Genomic DNA, 18,443 nt, shown 5'->3' with positions numbered 1-18,443 from the left:
GTCATTTTGGTGGGGTCCTTAACATTTTGGAAGAATGAAGAGCAGGGGAGAGGCAATTACAGTGTTTCAGCATTTTCTTAGAGCAGACTTCTCACAACCACATCGGAAACACTTAATAGCATTTAATAGCTTAGAGAGGCTAGAGCCTTGTAACCTAACTAAAGGCAACGTCTTGCAATCTGATAAATGCCAGTCTGCAATATAGCACGAGGAGACTCATGCTGCCTTCGTAGTGTCCCACCTTTCTCTTTACCCCATTTATTAAACTCATGATAACGCATAAGAAGCATTCGGGTTTAATCTATCTTGCTTGACTTCATTACCTGGTACTAGAAGTGTGTACACTTGTGTTTACTTACTGGAAATTATCAGTGGGTTCCTGCCTCAACATCAGCACATGATGCCTAGAAGATAAACCATGGCATAAGGGATTTAGTATGTACCAGGCACAGTTCTAAGTGGTTGGCTGATATTTAGCTCACTAGTCTTCATGACAACCTTAAGTGTGTGATTTTATTTTTATCTCTGTTTTATAGATGAGGACTTTAAGGCACAGAGTAGGTGAGTAAATTGCCCAAAACCAATGTCAGAATTAGAATTTGAACCACGGAGCCTAACATTCATAATGTTAACTGCTACATCATTGTCATACCAAAGAAATAATCTGAAAGAGATGCTAAGCATTTCTTTTTTAAGGTCTTTTACCTCAACTCTTATATAAGGTTAAATTGCCAGAAAATTGAGGCAGTGGCTTTATTGCTGTGGCCCCCTTAATTATGAAAGAAATGGGAGAGAAGAGAAAGCTTGTCTTTGTAGTGTGGTAGACTGGTTTCAATAGTAATGTGATGTAGGCCTGTCACTAATTTCTCAAGACCTCAGTTGCTTAATCTGTGAAATGAAGATATGACAATAGCATCCGCTTCATAGTGTTGTTGTAGACCTAACCTTACATAATGCAGGGACCCGAAACCCCAGGCTGCAGATAGGTACCTTCTGTGCCCTGTTAGGAACAGGGCTGCACAGCAGGGGGTGAGTGAGTGAAGCTTCATCTGTATTTGCAGCCACTCCCCAGCGCTAGCATCACCACCTCAACTCCACTTCAGATCATCAGGTATTTGATTCTCATAGCAGCACCAGTCCCTCATGCCAAAAAGGTTGGGGACTGCTGATGTAATGCATTTCAAGTGCCTAGCACAATGCCTGACAGGCACATGTTAGCTGTTATTATTTTAAAGCTACCTTTAATTTTTTATGGAAATCGAATGGTGACAGAAAATGAGCCTACTGTGCGTGGGATCTATTAAAGTGATATTATTTAATAGAAGCTAATCAGATACATGAATTTTATTATATATAAGGCAAGTCAATGGTCTGGATTCCACCACCAATGGACTAGATTTTCTGCAATAGTGTCCTTAGATCTGGAACACAGGACCCTTGTGAGGGAAATAGTGTTGTAATGCAGTGTGTCAGGTGTTTATTATACTCTAGGGAGGATCCACATCGTTCCAAGTTCTAAATTACAGCAAGGAGCCAGTTTATCACATCTACTTTTACCTTTCCCCATTCTGCTTCAAAATGCATAGTAGTCATGGATCTGGGATTTACCAGTCTCTTCAGTAAACAAGAAATAGAAAATCAGTATAATCATAGGGAGGGCATAGAGAGGAAAAATAAGAAGGCAGTGCTCTAAGGATGTGGGAATTCTCCTGGGCAGCAGTTGGTCAGCTGCACCCACTGAGGGGGATGGGGCCGTTCAAGTGGGGATCGGTGACATGAACTCCTCCCTCTGCCCAACCACCCTAACTTCACTGCTCTAAGTGCAATTGTTCAATTTCTACCTTCAAATTGAAAAGCCCTCCTTTATTCTCACCACAAGATCTCTAAAAGACAATATACACCAACACAGCAACTCTCTCTTAAAGCCGTCCTTAGAAAATGGTTGGGGCGGGTATCCACACTTCGGCAAACTCCATTTTGTATCGAAAGCATTCCCTGTGGCACCCTAAGGGTTAAACTTTTGTTGCAGAGAAAGTATCAAGTAGCCTTCCCGAAGGGGATAACCTCCAATTTAGAAACAGCCATTTCTAAAAGGTAAGCCAAACATATATTAGTTTACACTGCTTTCTATGAAAGGAATAACTCGCCGTTGCGAGTGTTAGTTTTCTTCTCTTTTCTGCCATCGCTTATTTATCGTGTATGCATCAGGGTGAGGACCGTCAATACAGTTAATAAAATACCCCAGAACATGACAGAGACCCCTTTTACTACAGATCCATTTTACACCAGCTCTTTATTTATTATGCCATATAAATCAAAAGGGAAGTATTTCTCTTAATCATGCAGAGGCATCCCTTCTCCCTCTGAGTTCCTAGCCCCTCCCCCTGTGCCAGTTTCCAGCCCCTCAAGGATGCTTTGTGCAAGAAAGTGCAAGTTCCTTGTTCTGGCTTTATTAATGTTCTCTTTTCCTCTACTCTTGGCTCCCCCAATTGAGCAGAGCAAATGGCCCAGGTTCTCCCCGCAGTGCCTGACCTGCGTGTACTGGGAGGAGAGCGGGAGAGGGAGCGCGCATTCCGAGCAGGCGGCTCTGACTCCGACCACAGGCTGTTTCGTGCAGGCTGTCCCTCTCCTTCAAAACCGTGCATCCCCTCCCCGAAGCAGCAGGCAGTGTGCCTCCATTCAGCCACATTTGGTATGCATGAGCACGGCTGCAGGCAGAGGGGAGGTGGCTTTCTCAAGAAGGTTCAGTGGCTCAGGCAATGCCACTTGACTAGTCTCCCAAGTTCCAGAAAGCCTCTGCCCTAATGGAATTTGCAGGTGTGGAGATGACCATGGGATGCCAGGGCCGTGGGGGACCGTTTATTTTCTAGGCATTGCTCAGGTTTGCAGTTTCTGGTTTTCCTGGTGGAATTTTGAAGGGGTCATGAATCAAACTGATGCTCCTCGACCCCTAAACTGGACCATTCGGAAGCTGTGCCATGCAGCCTTTCTCCCATCTGTCAGACTTCTTAAGGTACTGTAACTTGCTGCTTTGAATGGTTCTAATTGTGCTTTTCAGGTCTAAATACTCAACTTCGCACTTGGGTCTGGACGCACATTTTGGGGAGCACAAATGCATGCAGTAGTGGCTGTGATCCATGGCTGAGACACATTCTCAGCGCCCCTCACCCTGTAGTGTCAGGGAGGAGGGGATGGTCTGAGCTACATTTGAGAATGAGATTATGGTCTTCCTGAGTGCCCCACCCCCACAACATTCCTAAAATAGAATTAATTAACTTCTTTGGGAGGGTGGGAGCAGTAGTGGGAGTGAAATCTTTTACTCCCATGTGTTTGGCTCCAGGAATTTTTTTTCCTCCCTGGGGAAGCCCTTTGACCCACTTTGCCTTTAAATGGAACCTGAGAGAACAAAGGATTCTCCTCATTATTTTAAAAGCCCTAAATCCTTAGGTGTTCGCTCAGGTAAAAACAAAGAATGAACCTCATCAGATTGTGACTTTTTTGGTGTCCTTGTTTTTAAAAAAGGCATGATAATTTTAGTCTCCTAAGTGAAGTCAGTAGTGGGAAAGTATTGTTAAATATATACTGAACGCTTGCCTTGAGCTCTCTCTCTAGCTCTGAGTTACACAAAAGAATGGCACTACACCTGAGCTAGAATTGCTACCTAGTGTCTGCAGCACTCCTCTTTCTAAGAGCAAATACATTAATGATACCGAAAAAGTCCCCCCAACTCCATAATAATGCACCTTCATTGAAACACAAGTAAAATTTAAAAGGTGCAGAAAACAAGTATTTTCCCCCAGAAACAAGAATGTAGTAACACTTATTTGGGAAAAGTGCTAATCTCTGGATGTCCCATAGCCATTTGAAGTTAAAAAGGCAAAGCTAAGTTCTTAATTTTCTTATCCATATTAATACGATGTTGTGATTTCATGACCACTGGGCATTGAGTCCAATCAGTCACAATGAAGGATTAAAGAATTTAGCCCTGAATAAACGTTTGCAGCATTTTTTTTTTCCCCCGAGGTTGTGTTCTTCTTGGGTCAAGTTTGATGTGGACAATTAGTTTTGTAGAGCTAAGTAGCTTTTCACAAAAGAGCATTACCTAGAGTTGTCCTTATTCTGTTCAATACAAACTGCCCCCACGTCCTGTTTAAACCCCCATCATACTGTTGTCATGGTGATGGTTTGCTTCCCTAAAAGAGTATTTAGGAGGAAAAGCAGGCTTGGGGATGGAGAGGAAGAGAAGCTTCCTTGGATATAAGTGTTTTTGCTGTATTAGAACAACATGTATGATGGGACATGAAAAAGAATGAGGCCAGGAAACTAAAAATGAATGTAAATTTTCCTCCAGAATCACTACTGACTCAAGGGTCTGGGACAAAGAATGTCTTGGCAAATCCAACTATGACTGTGTAAATCTATTCTAACAATTTGATGTGCAATGAGAAACATTTTTCAGTTAAAGTCATTCATTGGCTTCACCCCAAAATAATTTTTATTAACTTACACAGTGATCTTCTTGACAGGTGTGTGTATATCACCCTCAATATATTAATCAATACTCTAATTTTTAAAAGAGAAAATGTTATTCATCATTTACTAATCACAAAACCAGCATAGAAGTATCTATTTGAGGTAGATTACTTATTTTTTTTTTGTAAGTAGTGTCCATGCTATAAAGCAGCAGACATTGTCACTACTGCACCAACACTGTCATTGGCACCCAGCTCAGTTCCACCACCCTTTATTAACATGGTGATTTATAACTATTTAATAAAGTGCATTAGTGAGTATTCTTCCAATTCTTTCAATATTCAAAAGATAGGATGTGTTTTACTAGAGAACTTTCTTTCCAAATGACATCTGGATTTTTGAAAGATCATTGCTATCCTAGGAGACTTCAGATATTGAGCATATTTTAAGCTCTCAAAAACTAAAGTGATATCAAATTCTTTCAGTAATACTTAGAAATGAAAGCTGCTTTTGTAAATGATTGTATTATTAACATTCTGGATATGAATGCTATAAAATCCCCTCTCCGGGGCTGTGGCTCTCATATTTGCTTTGCTAGTTCCTATGGATTCTTGCCCAGTGTTTATATTTCAAATAAAATGAAAGTTCCTGAGTAATAATTTGCATATTTTTGTTAATGTTCCTCCTGGTTTAGTTTATAAATTTAATGACAGTAATTCTTATCGTTTTTACTGTCTGCTCCCTCACTCCTTCCCTTCTCAATTTCTTGTTCTATCTCGCCCAGCCCACACTCCCACCACCATGTTAATTTGATGGATGGATTCTCTGAGTATCCAGGAGTCTATTGAAATCTTAAGCTAACAAACCCAATTCTCCTATTCAACAGGTAATTTTTGTTCCTCTTCCAAGCATTTTTCTGTTGTGATATGCACTTTCCAGTGCCCTGACTTGTCAGTAAATGCAGTGTAGGGCATGATGACATGATCAGATTTCGCTAAACCCAGATCATTCACCATTTCTGACAGACTGGGCTCAATCCAATTTCCCTCTCTATCTTTTCATTGAACATATGTGTTCTTTGCTAACTTTTTTAAGTACCATGTTCATGTTTAGAAATGGCTTCCTGTTTCCTGTATTTCTCATTTCCTAATAGAAACAGGATACTAAAGAATTAGAAGGAGAAGTCTACCATCTAAAGCATGAATTAAACCCAATGAATGTTGGTACATACTTCTTATTCCTTATGAAAACATCTCATTTGTTGTTTTGTCCATCTCAGAGCAAATTTTGAACATGCCAACCAACTCCAGTTTCAAATTTGGGATTGCATTTGGAAATAAGATTTGAAAATAAATTTCTGGACAGGCACATGATGATGATAGCCAAAAGACAGGGTGTGTTATAATGGATACATTTCAAATGGGACACTTTCCAAACTATTTCTTTTTGGTTTTCGTTTGCTTCATTCTTATGTGTTTCAAGATTTCATCTTACTATTAATCACAAAAAAGTCGTTTATTTCAGTGACAGGCGGTTCCTAGCATATTTTGTATTCATTATCAGATCTGTCTCTATCATTGTTTTATTTGGGAGATTTTATTTTGGTAACTTCTGTTGAATTTGAAAATTAATCTTAGGGCAGAGAGTTTTCTTTGTATTGAAGTCTTGGTGGACTTACTAAAGGGAAGGCTTCTGAAAAATAGATCGCATTACATACACATGTTAAAGCCAATTTGTTAATGAATACCAAAGAATCAGTATCATTTCAGGATTTTCAGAGTTTTATACTGAGAAACAGTATGACTTTGCCCACTTTGAGCAAGAAAGTTATTAAAGAAATTATATTCTGGACAGTTAGGCCTAAACACTGGGTACCAGTTCCAATGTGTTCCTAACCAGAAGTGTGACCTTGGGTAAGTTACTTAAACTCTCTGTAGCTTGGTGTCCTCCTTTGTAAAATGAAGAGTTTAGGTTTTGACTTGACTTAAATACAGTACTGTACTGATTTCCTGTGGTTAAGGCTGTCATGCTCTATGGGCCATTGGGGTGAAAAATAGTTAAACTGGATTGGATATTAAAATGGAAAAAGGACTATAACAATGGCCAGGGTAAATCATAGAGGGTCTTGTCTGCTAAGGCATTTGACCTTTATCCAGAAAGCTCTAGGGTGCCATTAAAGGGATTTTAGCAGAGAGATGACCACCAGATTCAGGAATTAAATAGAATGCTCTGGCCGTAGTGTCTAGAATGAGTGGGAGATAGTGGGACTGAAAGCAAATATATTAGTTTAGAGGCCTAGAAGATTGACGAGGACCTGGGCTAACGCAATAGTAATAGAGGTAAAATAAACAGGGCCTTGTTAAATTGATTAGTTGTGGTGGAGAGGATTTAAGATAACTTCTGAGTTTCTATTTTTGCTGTCTGGTTGGATGGTGGTCCCAGTGTCTGAGAATAAAGGTCCTAGGAAGGGAGGACAAAACTCATTTTGTAGTTCTTTGGTGAGCTAGAAAAAGTATGCCACTCATCAATTTTAATGGGACTGAGACAAAAGTAAGTAATATGATTTATGTCATTGATGAGTATGAACAATACCGAATGCCTGATAGAGGAACTCTTTGGAGTAACTCATATACAATTGGTAATATCACTTCTAATTTTCTTAGATTATGCTTTTGTTACTTACAACCTCCCTTCTTATAAAGTTATGCATAGTAAACTTACAATTTTTTGGAATCCAGTTGAAAAACTCAGAGTTTTGATTCTTTTTTTCCCCCTTTCTTTTATGTTATTCAATGTAGGATTAATGAAAGTAAACTGGTAATACAAGGGAAATAATTGATAGAGCGATTAGTGATCAAGTTAGGCTGCCAGATCTGCACAACTTCTGCCCAAGTACCAATGTTTTTTATTTCTTTAATTCCATATAATGGTCATCAGTGTCCATTATATTGTCCTTGAAGGATAGCAAGATTCTAACAAGGAAATGAATTGGGTCTACCTTCTATCATTGATGCCAGATCTTCCAGAAACTGACTTCCCTTTGGTGTTCTTAAATTCTTAGAAAACAATTGTATTGAGATTCATTTCAACTGGCATTTTAAATTTATGACTTTCAACGTCTTCTCTACACATCTAAAATTCTGAATCTTTACATGGCAGGTAGAATAATATCAATAAACCAGTTCTAACTTATCCAGGACAAGACACTCCTAAAGCAAATGCTAGTGAGTTGAAGTTAAGTTTCTACAGCAAGAGCAGAAACACACACCTATTATATCTAGACATGTCAGTGAATGGTGACGAGTGAGGTCAGGGGACTTGTCATGGACCAATTACACAGAGTGCCTTAAAGATGGGAAACTTGAAGAATAAATTGCTTTTAAGAAAAGAAAGTGTATTCTTAGGCAAAATTTTAAGGGCTACTAATAAAGAAACTTCCCCCTTTCCCTCTTAGCACATCACCCTCAGATCCCCTTTAAGAAAAAGAGAGAAAGAAAAGAAAAAAGAAAAGAATATATGCCCAAACTAAAACTCAGGAGAGAGAAAATTGGTCTGGTGTGTTTCAGATGGTGGCCTTGACTCAGATTGCTGAACAGTGACCATGTGATTTGGCTTTTTGTGAAATGCTCCTCAGGCAGCCTGAAGGAAATTCCCGAGGCCACAGGAAACCCTCCTGTCTCTCTGGAGAGCTCTGTCTTCAGATGCCCTCTGTTGTGAAGGAAAGAATGAAAGTATGCAGTTGCTGGGCACTGAGGGAGGATGTAGCTGGGAGGTCCAAGTCCAGGGACACCTGGCTCTGGGATGACTTGTGGGGTCACAGTAATATGTGGCAAAGTTTGTCTCAAGGGAAAGGGTTTTTGTCTTCCATGCAGATGACTTCCTGCAGAGAAAGAGAATGCTCTCTCTGCAGCAGTGGCTTTTCATCTTCCCTCTGTCTCCCGGTCTGTTGGTGTAACCTCAACTGGCTCAGGGCTCATCTACAGACAATTAGATGGTATCCTTTTCCCCTTTCTGTTGCCTAACAGTTCAAAAAAGTTTTAAAGACTGTGGCTGATAAGGAATATTCAGTAAATTTTAAAAAGAATAAGGAATGAACAAACACGGGATAATATATGAAATCCTAAGAGTGCTTAAGAGTTTGTGAGCCAAGCAAATATTCAAGCCCACCCCCAGGGGTGTTGATTCAGTTTGGAGGTGGTGGACCCAGGAACTTGCATTTTAACAAGCTCTCCCAGTGATTCTGTTGTGAACAGCTGGAAGGACCACACATTGAGGAAAGCTGGCATAGATTGAGCTAAGCTGGAGGGAAACTCAATTTAATGTCCTCTCTTATGCTGGCACCTAGGCAGAACAATCGTGTGTTAGTCAACAGTGAGAGCAAAAGGTTTTAAGTAAGCAATTCATGGGTTTTCGTAATTTAATCATGAAAGATTATTTACACATAGAGTAGTAAACTGAGTTTAGCCTCCTCGTTTTGGTTTATAGATGATATAACATAATCTAAAGGAATATTTATCCCTATTATTATTTTTGTTTATATTATTATGATGTTTTTCTGTGTTATTTTCATGAATTTTTTTAGTCATGTGACATACAACTTCAGATTTTTATATTCTATTGAATTTATATGGAGATATGATTGTGAACCAGAGCTCCCTAAGAGCATCCATGGTCGAGATTCTGCAGCATTCTGTATATGTCCCCTTTACCTAACTTTCCCTATGATGGCCCTTAGAATTGCAGTGGTCACTCATGTGCATGTCCCTTGAATTCCAATGGTATGTGATAGTACCAAGTGAGAAGTTCACTTGGGGTCCAAGGCTAAAGCAGCTATAACAGGTGCCCACAATGGTAGAGACCTCCCCACCAACACCTCTGCGGTCTCCACACTTGCCCGCTCTACCCTACACCTTTCAGAAACTTCTTAGGAAGAGATTTTGGACAGGTAAGAGGAGGAAGGGAACATACAGGGCTTTCATTTGGAAAAGTACATTCAAAATTAAAATTAATTTTATACTTGCAATTTAAAAAAAATGATGCCTAGTGTTGAATATTAAATATGGAAAATTGAGCTGAAGAAATTTTCTTGGCTCCTGAGCATATGAGAAAGATACATTGAAGTCACTTATGCAGTGAGGTGGAGGCAGGTATAACCAAACTCTCTAGGAGGGGGGCATTTAATTTTTACATTTATCACACACACAAAATTTATGTTTAAAAGCATTTAGGTATACTGCTCTAACCAGTGGCTCTTCTCTATTTCTATTTTCAGAGACATGTGAGTAGGAATTGCAGCTTAGGAATCACTTGGGGAGCTTGTAAGCAAAGCAAAACTTAGCACTGATCATTTTTACTTCTCCCCAAAATAATTATTTTTCTCAAGGTTTGGTTGGTAAGTAGGTAGACGGATGGATAGATGGATGGATGGGTGGATAGAAAGATAGAAAGATAGAAAGATAGATAGATAGATAGATAGATAGATAGATAGATAGATAGATAGATGGATGGATGGATGGATGAGGGAAGGAAAAAGAAGAGAGAATTTTGTTGTTTATAAATCCATTAACAGTAATTTTATATACTGAATTGCCTCACTTGACAGGATATTTATCCACCAAACTCAACTCCTGAAGGAGTGTTTCTTAGAATGTGATCTTGCATTTTAACAAGCATCCCAGATGTACCTTATGTACTCTATTTCAGAATGCCTCTTCTAAAGTATGGCACTTTATAAAGAGATATTGGCCATTAAGATTATGTCTTTGGCATGACCACACCTCAGTATCTGATTTTATTGTTGAAAATTGAGCACCCAATATCTATCAGTTTATATAGGCTCATGATTCCACACCTTGAAAGTCCCTATACTCACAGATCATTGAATGACTTTCATAATTGTTTCTTAAGGGATCATGCAGGAAAGCTAATTTAGGTGCTAGGAATGTGTAGTACATAGGTAATATTCTAGAGTAGGAGAAAGAGTGGCATATTAAGCTCTTTCTTGTTTACTTCAAGAGGTGATACGCTTACATGATAATACTTGAAGGCAGAAAAGCATTGCAGCAAAGACAGAGCAGTAAGTCTAACTTCGGCCCTAATTATTTGGCTATTGCTGAACTAAGCAAGCTCCCTCACATCTGCTCCTTTTCTCTGTATCTTCTCTCATTTGCTAGAATCACCCATTCACAAAGTTGCCCAAACTGGAAATCCTGGGCTTCTGCCTTTTGCTTTTCTGCTTTCATTTCTTATGTAATCGGCCAAATAGTTCTGCCAGGTTTCCTCATAAATATCTCTGATCCACCCCCTTCTGTCTATTCCTAGTTCCCAAGATCAGTCTCTCTCTTTCTCAGGCCCCAAATGCTGTAGCTGTCTACCTCAAATTGACCCTTCAACCACCAGAACGGTCCACTTACAATAAAAGTAAGACCATGTTTGACATTCTTCAGTTCTCTTTCTCTTGTAGAATAAAATCTAAGTTCTTTGGTATGGTTTATAAGACCCTCAGTGATCTGTCCTCTGCCTAATTCTGTGTCTTCATATTTTGTTTTCCCCTTTCTCACATCATGAAATTTCTTAAAGTTGGGCTTTTTGCACAAGCTATTTTGACTGCCTGGAAAATCTGAGCCACATCTTTTTCTACCTAACTCCTTTTCATAGTCTAATACTCAACTCAGGCGAGTTGGTTGAATTAAGGGAAAATTTTCCTCATATCCAAAACCAGATAGTCTCTCCTTATATGAGTGTCCAAGGAAGTCAGTAAATATTTCTATCTTTGCTTTTAGCACGTTGTAGTATTATTAGCTCTTTGACTTTATCTGAAGCTCTTAAAGCCGAGAAATTATATCTTAGACAATTTGGTGTATGCAGCATTTAGCAGTGAGCCTAGGATATTTTGGGTGTCAGATGAATTATACTTGAATAGGTACATGTTGGAGGAAATGGATAACTATGCTCTTGATGCAGTGCTCTGAAGTTGCTACTTATAACCAAATGGTCCCTGATGTGGCTCAGGGACTTGGCATTTTTGTCTAATTGAAGAATATTTTGAGCTTGAGCTGATAAATTTCGGATGTCCCCCAAATTGAAAGATGACTTGAGGAATTGAACTAATAATTAGTACTCAGTAAAAGTGATGCAGAATGAAATATGTACTCAAGGAAGAAACTGTAAATAGGTAGCACTAGATGTCTGCTTTGAAAATATTTACTAAAAAAGAGATTTAAATTTCCTCATCTATTGATTATGTTGGAGAAAGGACATAATCAATAGATTTTCTTAATTTAGTGATCTAAGAGACTTAAATATATTACCTTAATAATGTTGTCCTACAGATTACACTGTGTATTAGAAGAAGTAATATTAAAAGAAAAACTACACTGTTAAACTTGCCTGACCATTCCTGCTTTATCCTTTAAATATGCCTTTGGCAAATGTCTAGAGCTATCCATGTAGACACAATCCTACCAAAGTATCTTGGCATTTCCATGTAAAGGTAAATGTGACTTAGGATGTGTTTTTACGTTTTATCATTAGGTTATTTTGCTATATCAGGTGTCATGGATAGAAGTCAAATAGATGTCTTAGTTTATTAGGTTCCTACTGGGAAGAAAAATGACCAAAGTCAAAATAAATTTATTGTGGAAGACATCAGAATCATTAGAAAATTATATTAGTACCTTTTGTTTAAGATTAATAATAGACGTGGCTGGAAAAAAAAAGGTAAATATTTTTTGGGGTATATTCTCCATCCTCATTCATCTCTTTACAAGAAAAAAGAAAAAGAACTGTCTGACCCACAAAGCCATTTACAATCTGTCTTTTATTAAAAAAAAAAAAGTTTGCCAGCCTTGATCTAACCCAATTCCGTCATTTTATAAATGAAAAAACTGAGGCATTGGAAGATAAAAGTATTCTAGATAACTCAATGAGAAAATTAATGCAGAATTAGAACTAATGTCTAGTTTTGCTGTCCATTTTAACATGCTGAGTTTATTAATGAAAATAAGCTTAATCATACTTATCTTTAAATTAAAATATATAGCCTCTTATGCTAATTACTGGATTTATCTAAAAATCTTTGATTACTCACATGAGCTAACAACATACAAAAAAAAATTCTTCTTGATAAAGTAAAATATTTTCTTCATTTATTCACTGAAATGAATTTATATTATATTATTCTTCAATAGTTCTGTTATAGTACAAAATAATGGTAAAAATATTACACTTGATACATCAATGAAATGAAAATATTATCAGCTTTTAATTCACAAAGCAATAATATATGAGCCTTTCAAATACTTTCAAATTGGCCATATTCAATTTTTTTACAAGATGATTGACAATAAGAAGAGAAATAATTCCTTAGTCTTTTTATGTTTAGTGAATAGAAGTAGACCAGTTATTTTCCCAAATGTAAGCTAAGTTTCAGTCTTCCGAAAAATAAAAATGAAAGTGTGTCTAAAGTTAAAGCATCTCATGCGTATCACTAGGAAGTCTCTATTGGGTTTCAAATTAACTCAATTACTTACCCAACCCTTAAATATCCATCTGTAAGCAGTGGTTGTCAACTGGGGATGATTTTGCCCCAGCCCAAGATTATTTGGCAAAAATCCAGAATCATTTTTGGTTGATGCCATGAGCGATGGGAGGGAGGTGCTCCTGTTCTCTAGTGGATAAACTCCAAAGGTATTGCTAAATGTCCCACAGTGTGGAAGACAGATAACCCCCATGACAAAAATTTATCCAGCCCAAAATGTCAGTAGTGCTAAGATTGAAAAACCCTATTTTAAAAGGAACTCATTAGGCTAGTCCAAAGCATCCAACAGCTACAAATTAAACCACCAGTTCCTAAATGTTCAAGCCATCATTTATTCACTGACTAGCACTATAGAGCAAATACTTTTTATGGATGCCTGGATAACAGCTCATACTTTGAAATATTTTTATTCATTTCTTTTTTCACATGTCATGAAATATCTCGTTTTCATTGTTTTCAACCATTTTTAAATGTAAAAACTATTCTTAGATCACTGGCTGTACACAGAGAGCAGGTGGTACTTGGCCTGTGGACTGCAGTTTGCCAGCCATGAGATAACTGTTAACATCCCTTACAGCTCTAACGTTCTTGGATTTTTTTTATGATAGAAGTCTGTTGCATGCCCTATTTATTTTAAAACTATCTTGATATCTGAAAGAGCTTAGAGTAAATCATATATTATAATGACACCATTTCATGCTTATTGGGGAGTGGTGTGTGGTGGGCTTGCTGTCTCATGAAGTAGCTCACATTACATAAATGTTATTAGGGGAATACATCTATCTCTCTAAAAAACGAGTGCCTCAGTTCTTCACAAATTATATTGAAATGTCATTATTCACAAACTGTATTGAAATGTACAGAGACTGAAAGCGAAATGACATTAAAACTTTTGAAAAGTCCTTTCTAATTTGCAGAGTAATTTGCTTTACATCAAATGAACTGAACTTCATAGCAGCCCATGAAACAAGTGTGATAAACACAACTACTCCTCTTTTTCGCTAAAAAATTGTGGCCCAGGTAGGTTAAGCCATGTGTTAGTGGACTTTTCTGATTCTAAACTCAGAATTCCCTCCCTCGTATTCTTTTGCATTTTACATCTGCTGCACCTCCAATCCTTACTCTCTGGGTTTGAAACCCAGCTAGATTATGTATCAATACAGAGTTATGTATTGATAATACAAATAGATTATTTGGGTACTTGACAACAAAAAGAGTTAAAAGGCATATTTTCAAAGTGATCTTTGACAAGATACAACACTTCTCTGAATCTCAGTTTTCTTAGTTATGAATTAAATTAAAATACTGCTTTGTATCATTCAGAAATTAATACAGGTTTGGTGCTGGCATGCATTATACTCAGCAGTCAGTAAATATGCGTTTTTTTCCTTTCAACCTAATAAAACAGAAATGATACAATGCAAATAAACAGAATTCAAGATATCTTTTTAATAATTTGGACTTAGAGAATGCATTTTATTTATGTACAACTAATTACACCTTGTAGTTATTGTAGGTTGTATTAGAGAAATAGAACCAATGGAATGTGTGTGTATATATAAATAAAGATATTTATTTTAAGCAATTGGCTCACACGATTGTGGAAGTTTGGCAAGTCTAAAATCTGATGGTGGAGACTGGCAGGCTAGAGACTGGCAGGCTAGAGACTGAGGAAAGAGTTGTAGTTAGCGTACAAAGGCAGTCTGCTGTGGAACCAGGAATAACCACTGTTGTAGATGAAGTCCAAAGGCAGTCATCTGGAGAATTTCTTGCTCAGGGGAGGGTCAGCCTTTTTTCTATTTGGACTTTCAATTGATGAGGCTCACTCACATTATTGAGGGGAATCTGCTCTACTCAGAGACTACTGATTTAATTGTAAATCTCATCCAAAAACACTCTCACGGAATATCCAGAATAAAGCTCAACTAAATATCTGGGCACTGTGATCTAAACAAGTGTGTATGTATGCATGCATATATATGATCTATGTGATCGAACCATCACATAGATCATTGCTATGGTTATATTAAAATTGCTGTTCTAGATGTTTGCTTGCAAATAAGAAAAATATGGTCATGCTAATTTAAATAAATTTTTTTTCTCTAAGGCTAATAGATATTCAGCTACAGGAATGAAAATACAGCCATGCAACACTAGAATCCAGGCTTCTCTGTGGCGGGGCCCTAGAGTCTCTTGGCTTATCAACTTTATGCTTTTGCTTTTCTTTGTAGACTAGTTTTCTCTATTAATCTATATTTCACTAACACAGCAGTGTAGTTCTATACAGTCTTGCGGTTGCATTCCTTATATCTCACCAGGTTGTCTCTCATTTCTAAAAAATCTCATTGACTGAGGTTTGGTCAGATATCTGCTCTTCCCTACATAGCAATGGTCAGGGAAATTGAACCACCAGATATCAATATGGCCACCTATACTCATTCTTCTAGCAGGTGATGTGAGCAGGAGCAGATTCTTTTAGCAAGGATGTAAGTACAATGCTTGACTAATTCATTTAGCATGAATCCCCTAGACAGACAATAGCTTAATGGTTCTAGAGGTTATCCAGGCCTAAAAGGTACTGCAAGTAATTCAGGATTTCACTCTGCAAGTAAAGATAACCAATTAGACTGTATGTATTACTAATATATAGCAAGAGGAAATGGACTCCAAATACAGAACCTGATTTTAGGGGTCTTACAAAGATAACATTTCTGATGTTGAGGCTTAGAGAGCCTAGAAAAGTAATAGATTCTTGTCTATTGGAGGAAAAGACTGAAATCAGGAAGGAATGCTTTTCGAGTCTCTCTACCAGATAACATCATGGGCTCCGATTTTCCCTTAAATATCTCCTTGAGTTTTTCCGCACTGTTCATGGTTTCGCCTCTGCTGAAAGATCCTATGAAGCTTTTAATGGGGTTTACCATCAATTTTGGCTGGATGAAATTACACCATCCCAACTTTATATTGCTGAGAAAAGAAAGCAAAATGGCATAGTATTTAGAAGCAGTAACATGACAGTAAACTAAATATGAGAAAAGTTTTATAATTAAAAAAAATTAACTATGCTTGAAGGAGTTGAGTATAAGAGAGATTAATGTTTTAATCAGAATATTCCTGTCTTTTTCTATGTTCTTTCAAAGGAGAAAAGTTCATGAACATTTAATGCTGTCAGAATGAGTATTATTTTGTTTTTTATCGTACAGCAATTCACAAATCTAAATTGGAATATAAAATTAGCTTCTCTCTCCCATTTATTTAATTATTCTTCATATACTTATTCATTCTAGAATCATCTATTGCTATGTGTCAGAAACAGTGCAAAGGTAATAGAAATTTAAAGATGGAAAATACGAGGCCCCCTTATTCAAAAGGAGCTAATAGTGGAGTTAGAGAGAGACAAGCAAATAGGAAATTACATGATGACCTGATAAATGTTTTCATATAGATAAGGGACACCAATACAGCCTTATCTGAGTATAGAAGGAGATATCTATGGAAAGTTGGGGTAGAAAGACTATCTCAAATAAATAGAGTGGCACTTACGAAAGCAAGGAGGCATCCTAGAGAGTATAGCTCATGGAGAAACTCCCATGAGGAAAGCTGAAATATGAAGTATAGAGGCAATGTTGGCAAGCAGTGGGTTGAGGAGAGTGGTGTGAAGCAAGGGACTGCTTCTGTGTGTATGTGTGTATGTGTATATATGCATGCATGCATACATACATACATACATACATACATTCATTGCTCTGGTGTACAGCTCGTACTCAATTAACAGTCTGCCCAGTTGAGGCTGCTCAAGTTGAAGTGCAATGCTGCCACCTCCTCACCATCTGCCTCAAAGCTCTGTAGATGGCACCACTGCCCCCAGCTGTGCAAATGCAGAGGCAAACCCAGATTCAATAGTCATTAAATGTAGGAATTGTTCAGACGCTACAGGATGCTCTAGTAAGAGGATTACGCTGTAGGAGGGATATTTTTTCTTTTATGCCCCTAGAAAACTCATTTTTTCTATCCAAACAACTTTGCAAACTGCTTCATTATGGAGAAATGTTTTGTCCTGTTTTGTACATTTTTAAATGTCCTCATATAGAGTGATAATGGTCTTATGAGGATTAGAATAAACAAACGCCTTGGCACAAGACTTTGTATTGCTCTGAACATCTATAAAATGTTACGCAAAGGGAATTACAGGCTTCTTTTTCAGTCGTCGATAATGGCATATCACTGAGTAGAAGGAGTAGGTGTGCATTCACATGTGTCCCCATTCAACAAAACAAATAAACTCTAGACATCAAGACTGCTTAAATGCAACCTGACTTCTCTGAAATGGTCGTCATTCACTATCTTATAAAAGTCTCTTAACAGGTGAACTACTCAAGTGAACAGTTGAACATCATCAAGAAAACTTTCTTAAATTGACGTAAACTTATATACAGTAAAATTCATGAGTTTTAACTATAAGCTCAATAGTTTTGTATAAATGTAATTGCCCATGTGACCACCACTCATATCAAGATATTAATCTACATCACCCTAAAAAGTTCCCTGATGCTCTTTCCCAGTTAATATCACTACAACTGCTACCACCCAAGATAACCACTGTCAGGCTTTTATCATGCTACATTAGTTTTGCCTGATTTAGAATTTTGAATAAGCGAAATCACAACACTATTTACTCGGGTCTGGCTTCTTCCGCTCAACATAACATTTCTGAGATTCACCCATTTCATTTTGCAGTCATTCTGTGAAGTACCATGTTGTATTATCACAACTGTTCTATCCTTTGCTCTGCTAATGGACATTTGGGATATTTCCCATGTTGAGCTTCTACTAATAAAGGTGCTATGAATATCCTTGTGGACATACACACTCATTTGTCTTCTTACATATTAACAATTGAATTGCTGTGTTATAGGGTAGGCATATATTTGACCTCCATAGAAACTACCAAAGAGTTTTTCAAAATGGTCCTATGATTTTTACTCCTTTTAGCACAACGTCAGCTGCTGCATGTTCTCACCAAAATTGGCATTGTTTTTTTTATTAATTTTAGCCATTGGATGTATTTAATTGTATTATGATTTTCATTTCCCTGATGAGTGAGTGATGTTAAATTTCACATGCAATATATGTAGATATATACATATATATATATATATTTTAAGTTTATTGGGATAACATTGGTTAATACAATTATATAATTTTCACGTGTACATTATAATTGACATCTATATATTCTATTGTGTGTTTACCACTCAGAGTCCAGTTTCCTTCAGCTACCATATATTTGATCCCCTTTACCCACTTTATCCTCCCCCTACTCCCCTATATTTGACCCCCTTTACCCCCTCCTACCTCCTTCCCTCGCCCCTTTCCCGCTGGTAACCACCTGTTGTCTGTGTAGACGTCACAGCTGATGGCATCAGAAAGC

General features: G+C 37.5%; 1 protein-coding gene across 1 annotated transcript in view; it reads left to right on the top strand.

The window, feature by feature from the left end:
• The first annotated feature begins 2,770 nt into the window (after nt 1-2,770).
• Nucleotides 2,771-18,443, top strand: part of TRPM3 (transient receptor potential cation channel subfamily M member 3) — a 497,328-nt gene continuing 481,655 nt past the window's right edge. Inside the window, exon 1 of the mRNA XM_006918420.2 lies at nt 2,771-3,013. Coding sequence (XP_006918482.1) covers nt 2,837-3,013 — 177 coding nt within the window. The 5' untranslated portion in view covers nt 2,771-2,836. The remainder of the gene's footprint in view (nt 3,014-18,443) is intronic.

The sequence above is a fragment of the Pteropus alecto genome, unplaced genomic scaffold, assembly GCF_000325575.1.
Source record: "Pteropus alecto unplaced genomic scaffold, ASM32557v1 scaffold95, whole genome shotgun sequence".
NCBI lineage: Eukaryota > Metazoa > Chordata > Mammalia > Chiroptera > Pteropodidae > Pteropus > Pteropus alecto.
Note: the sequence above shows the minus strand (reverse complement) of the source record. Positions and strands in the feature narration are given on the sequence as shown.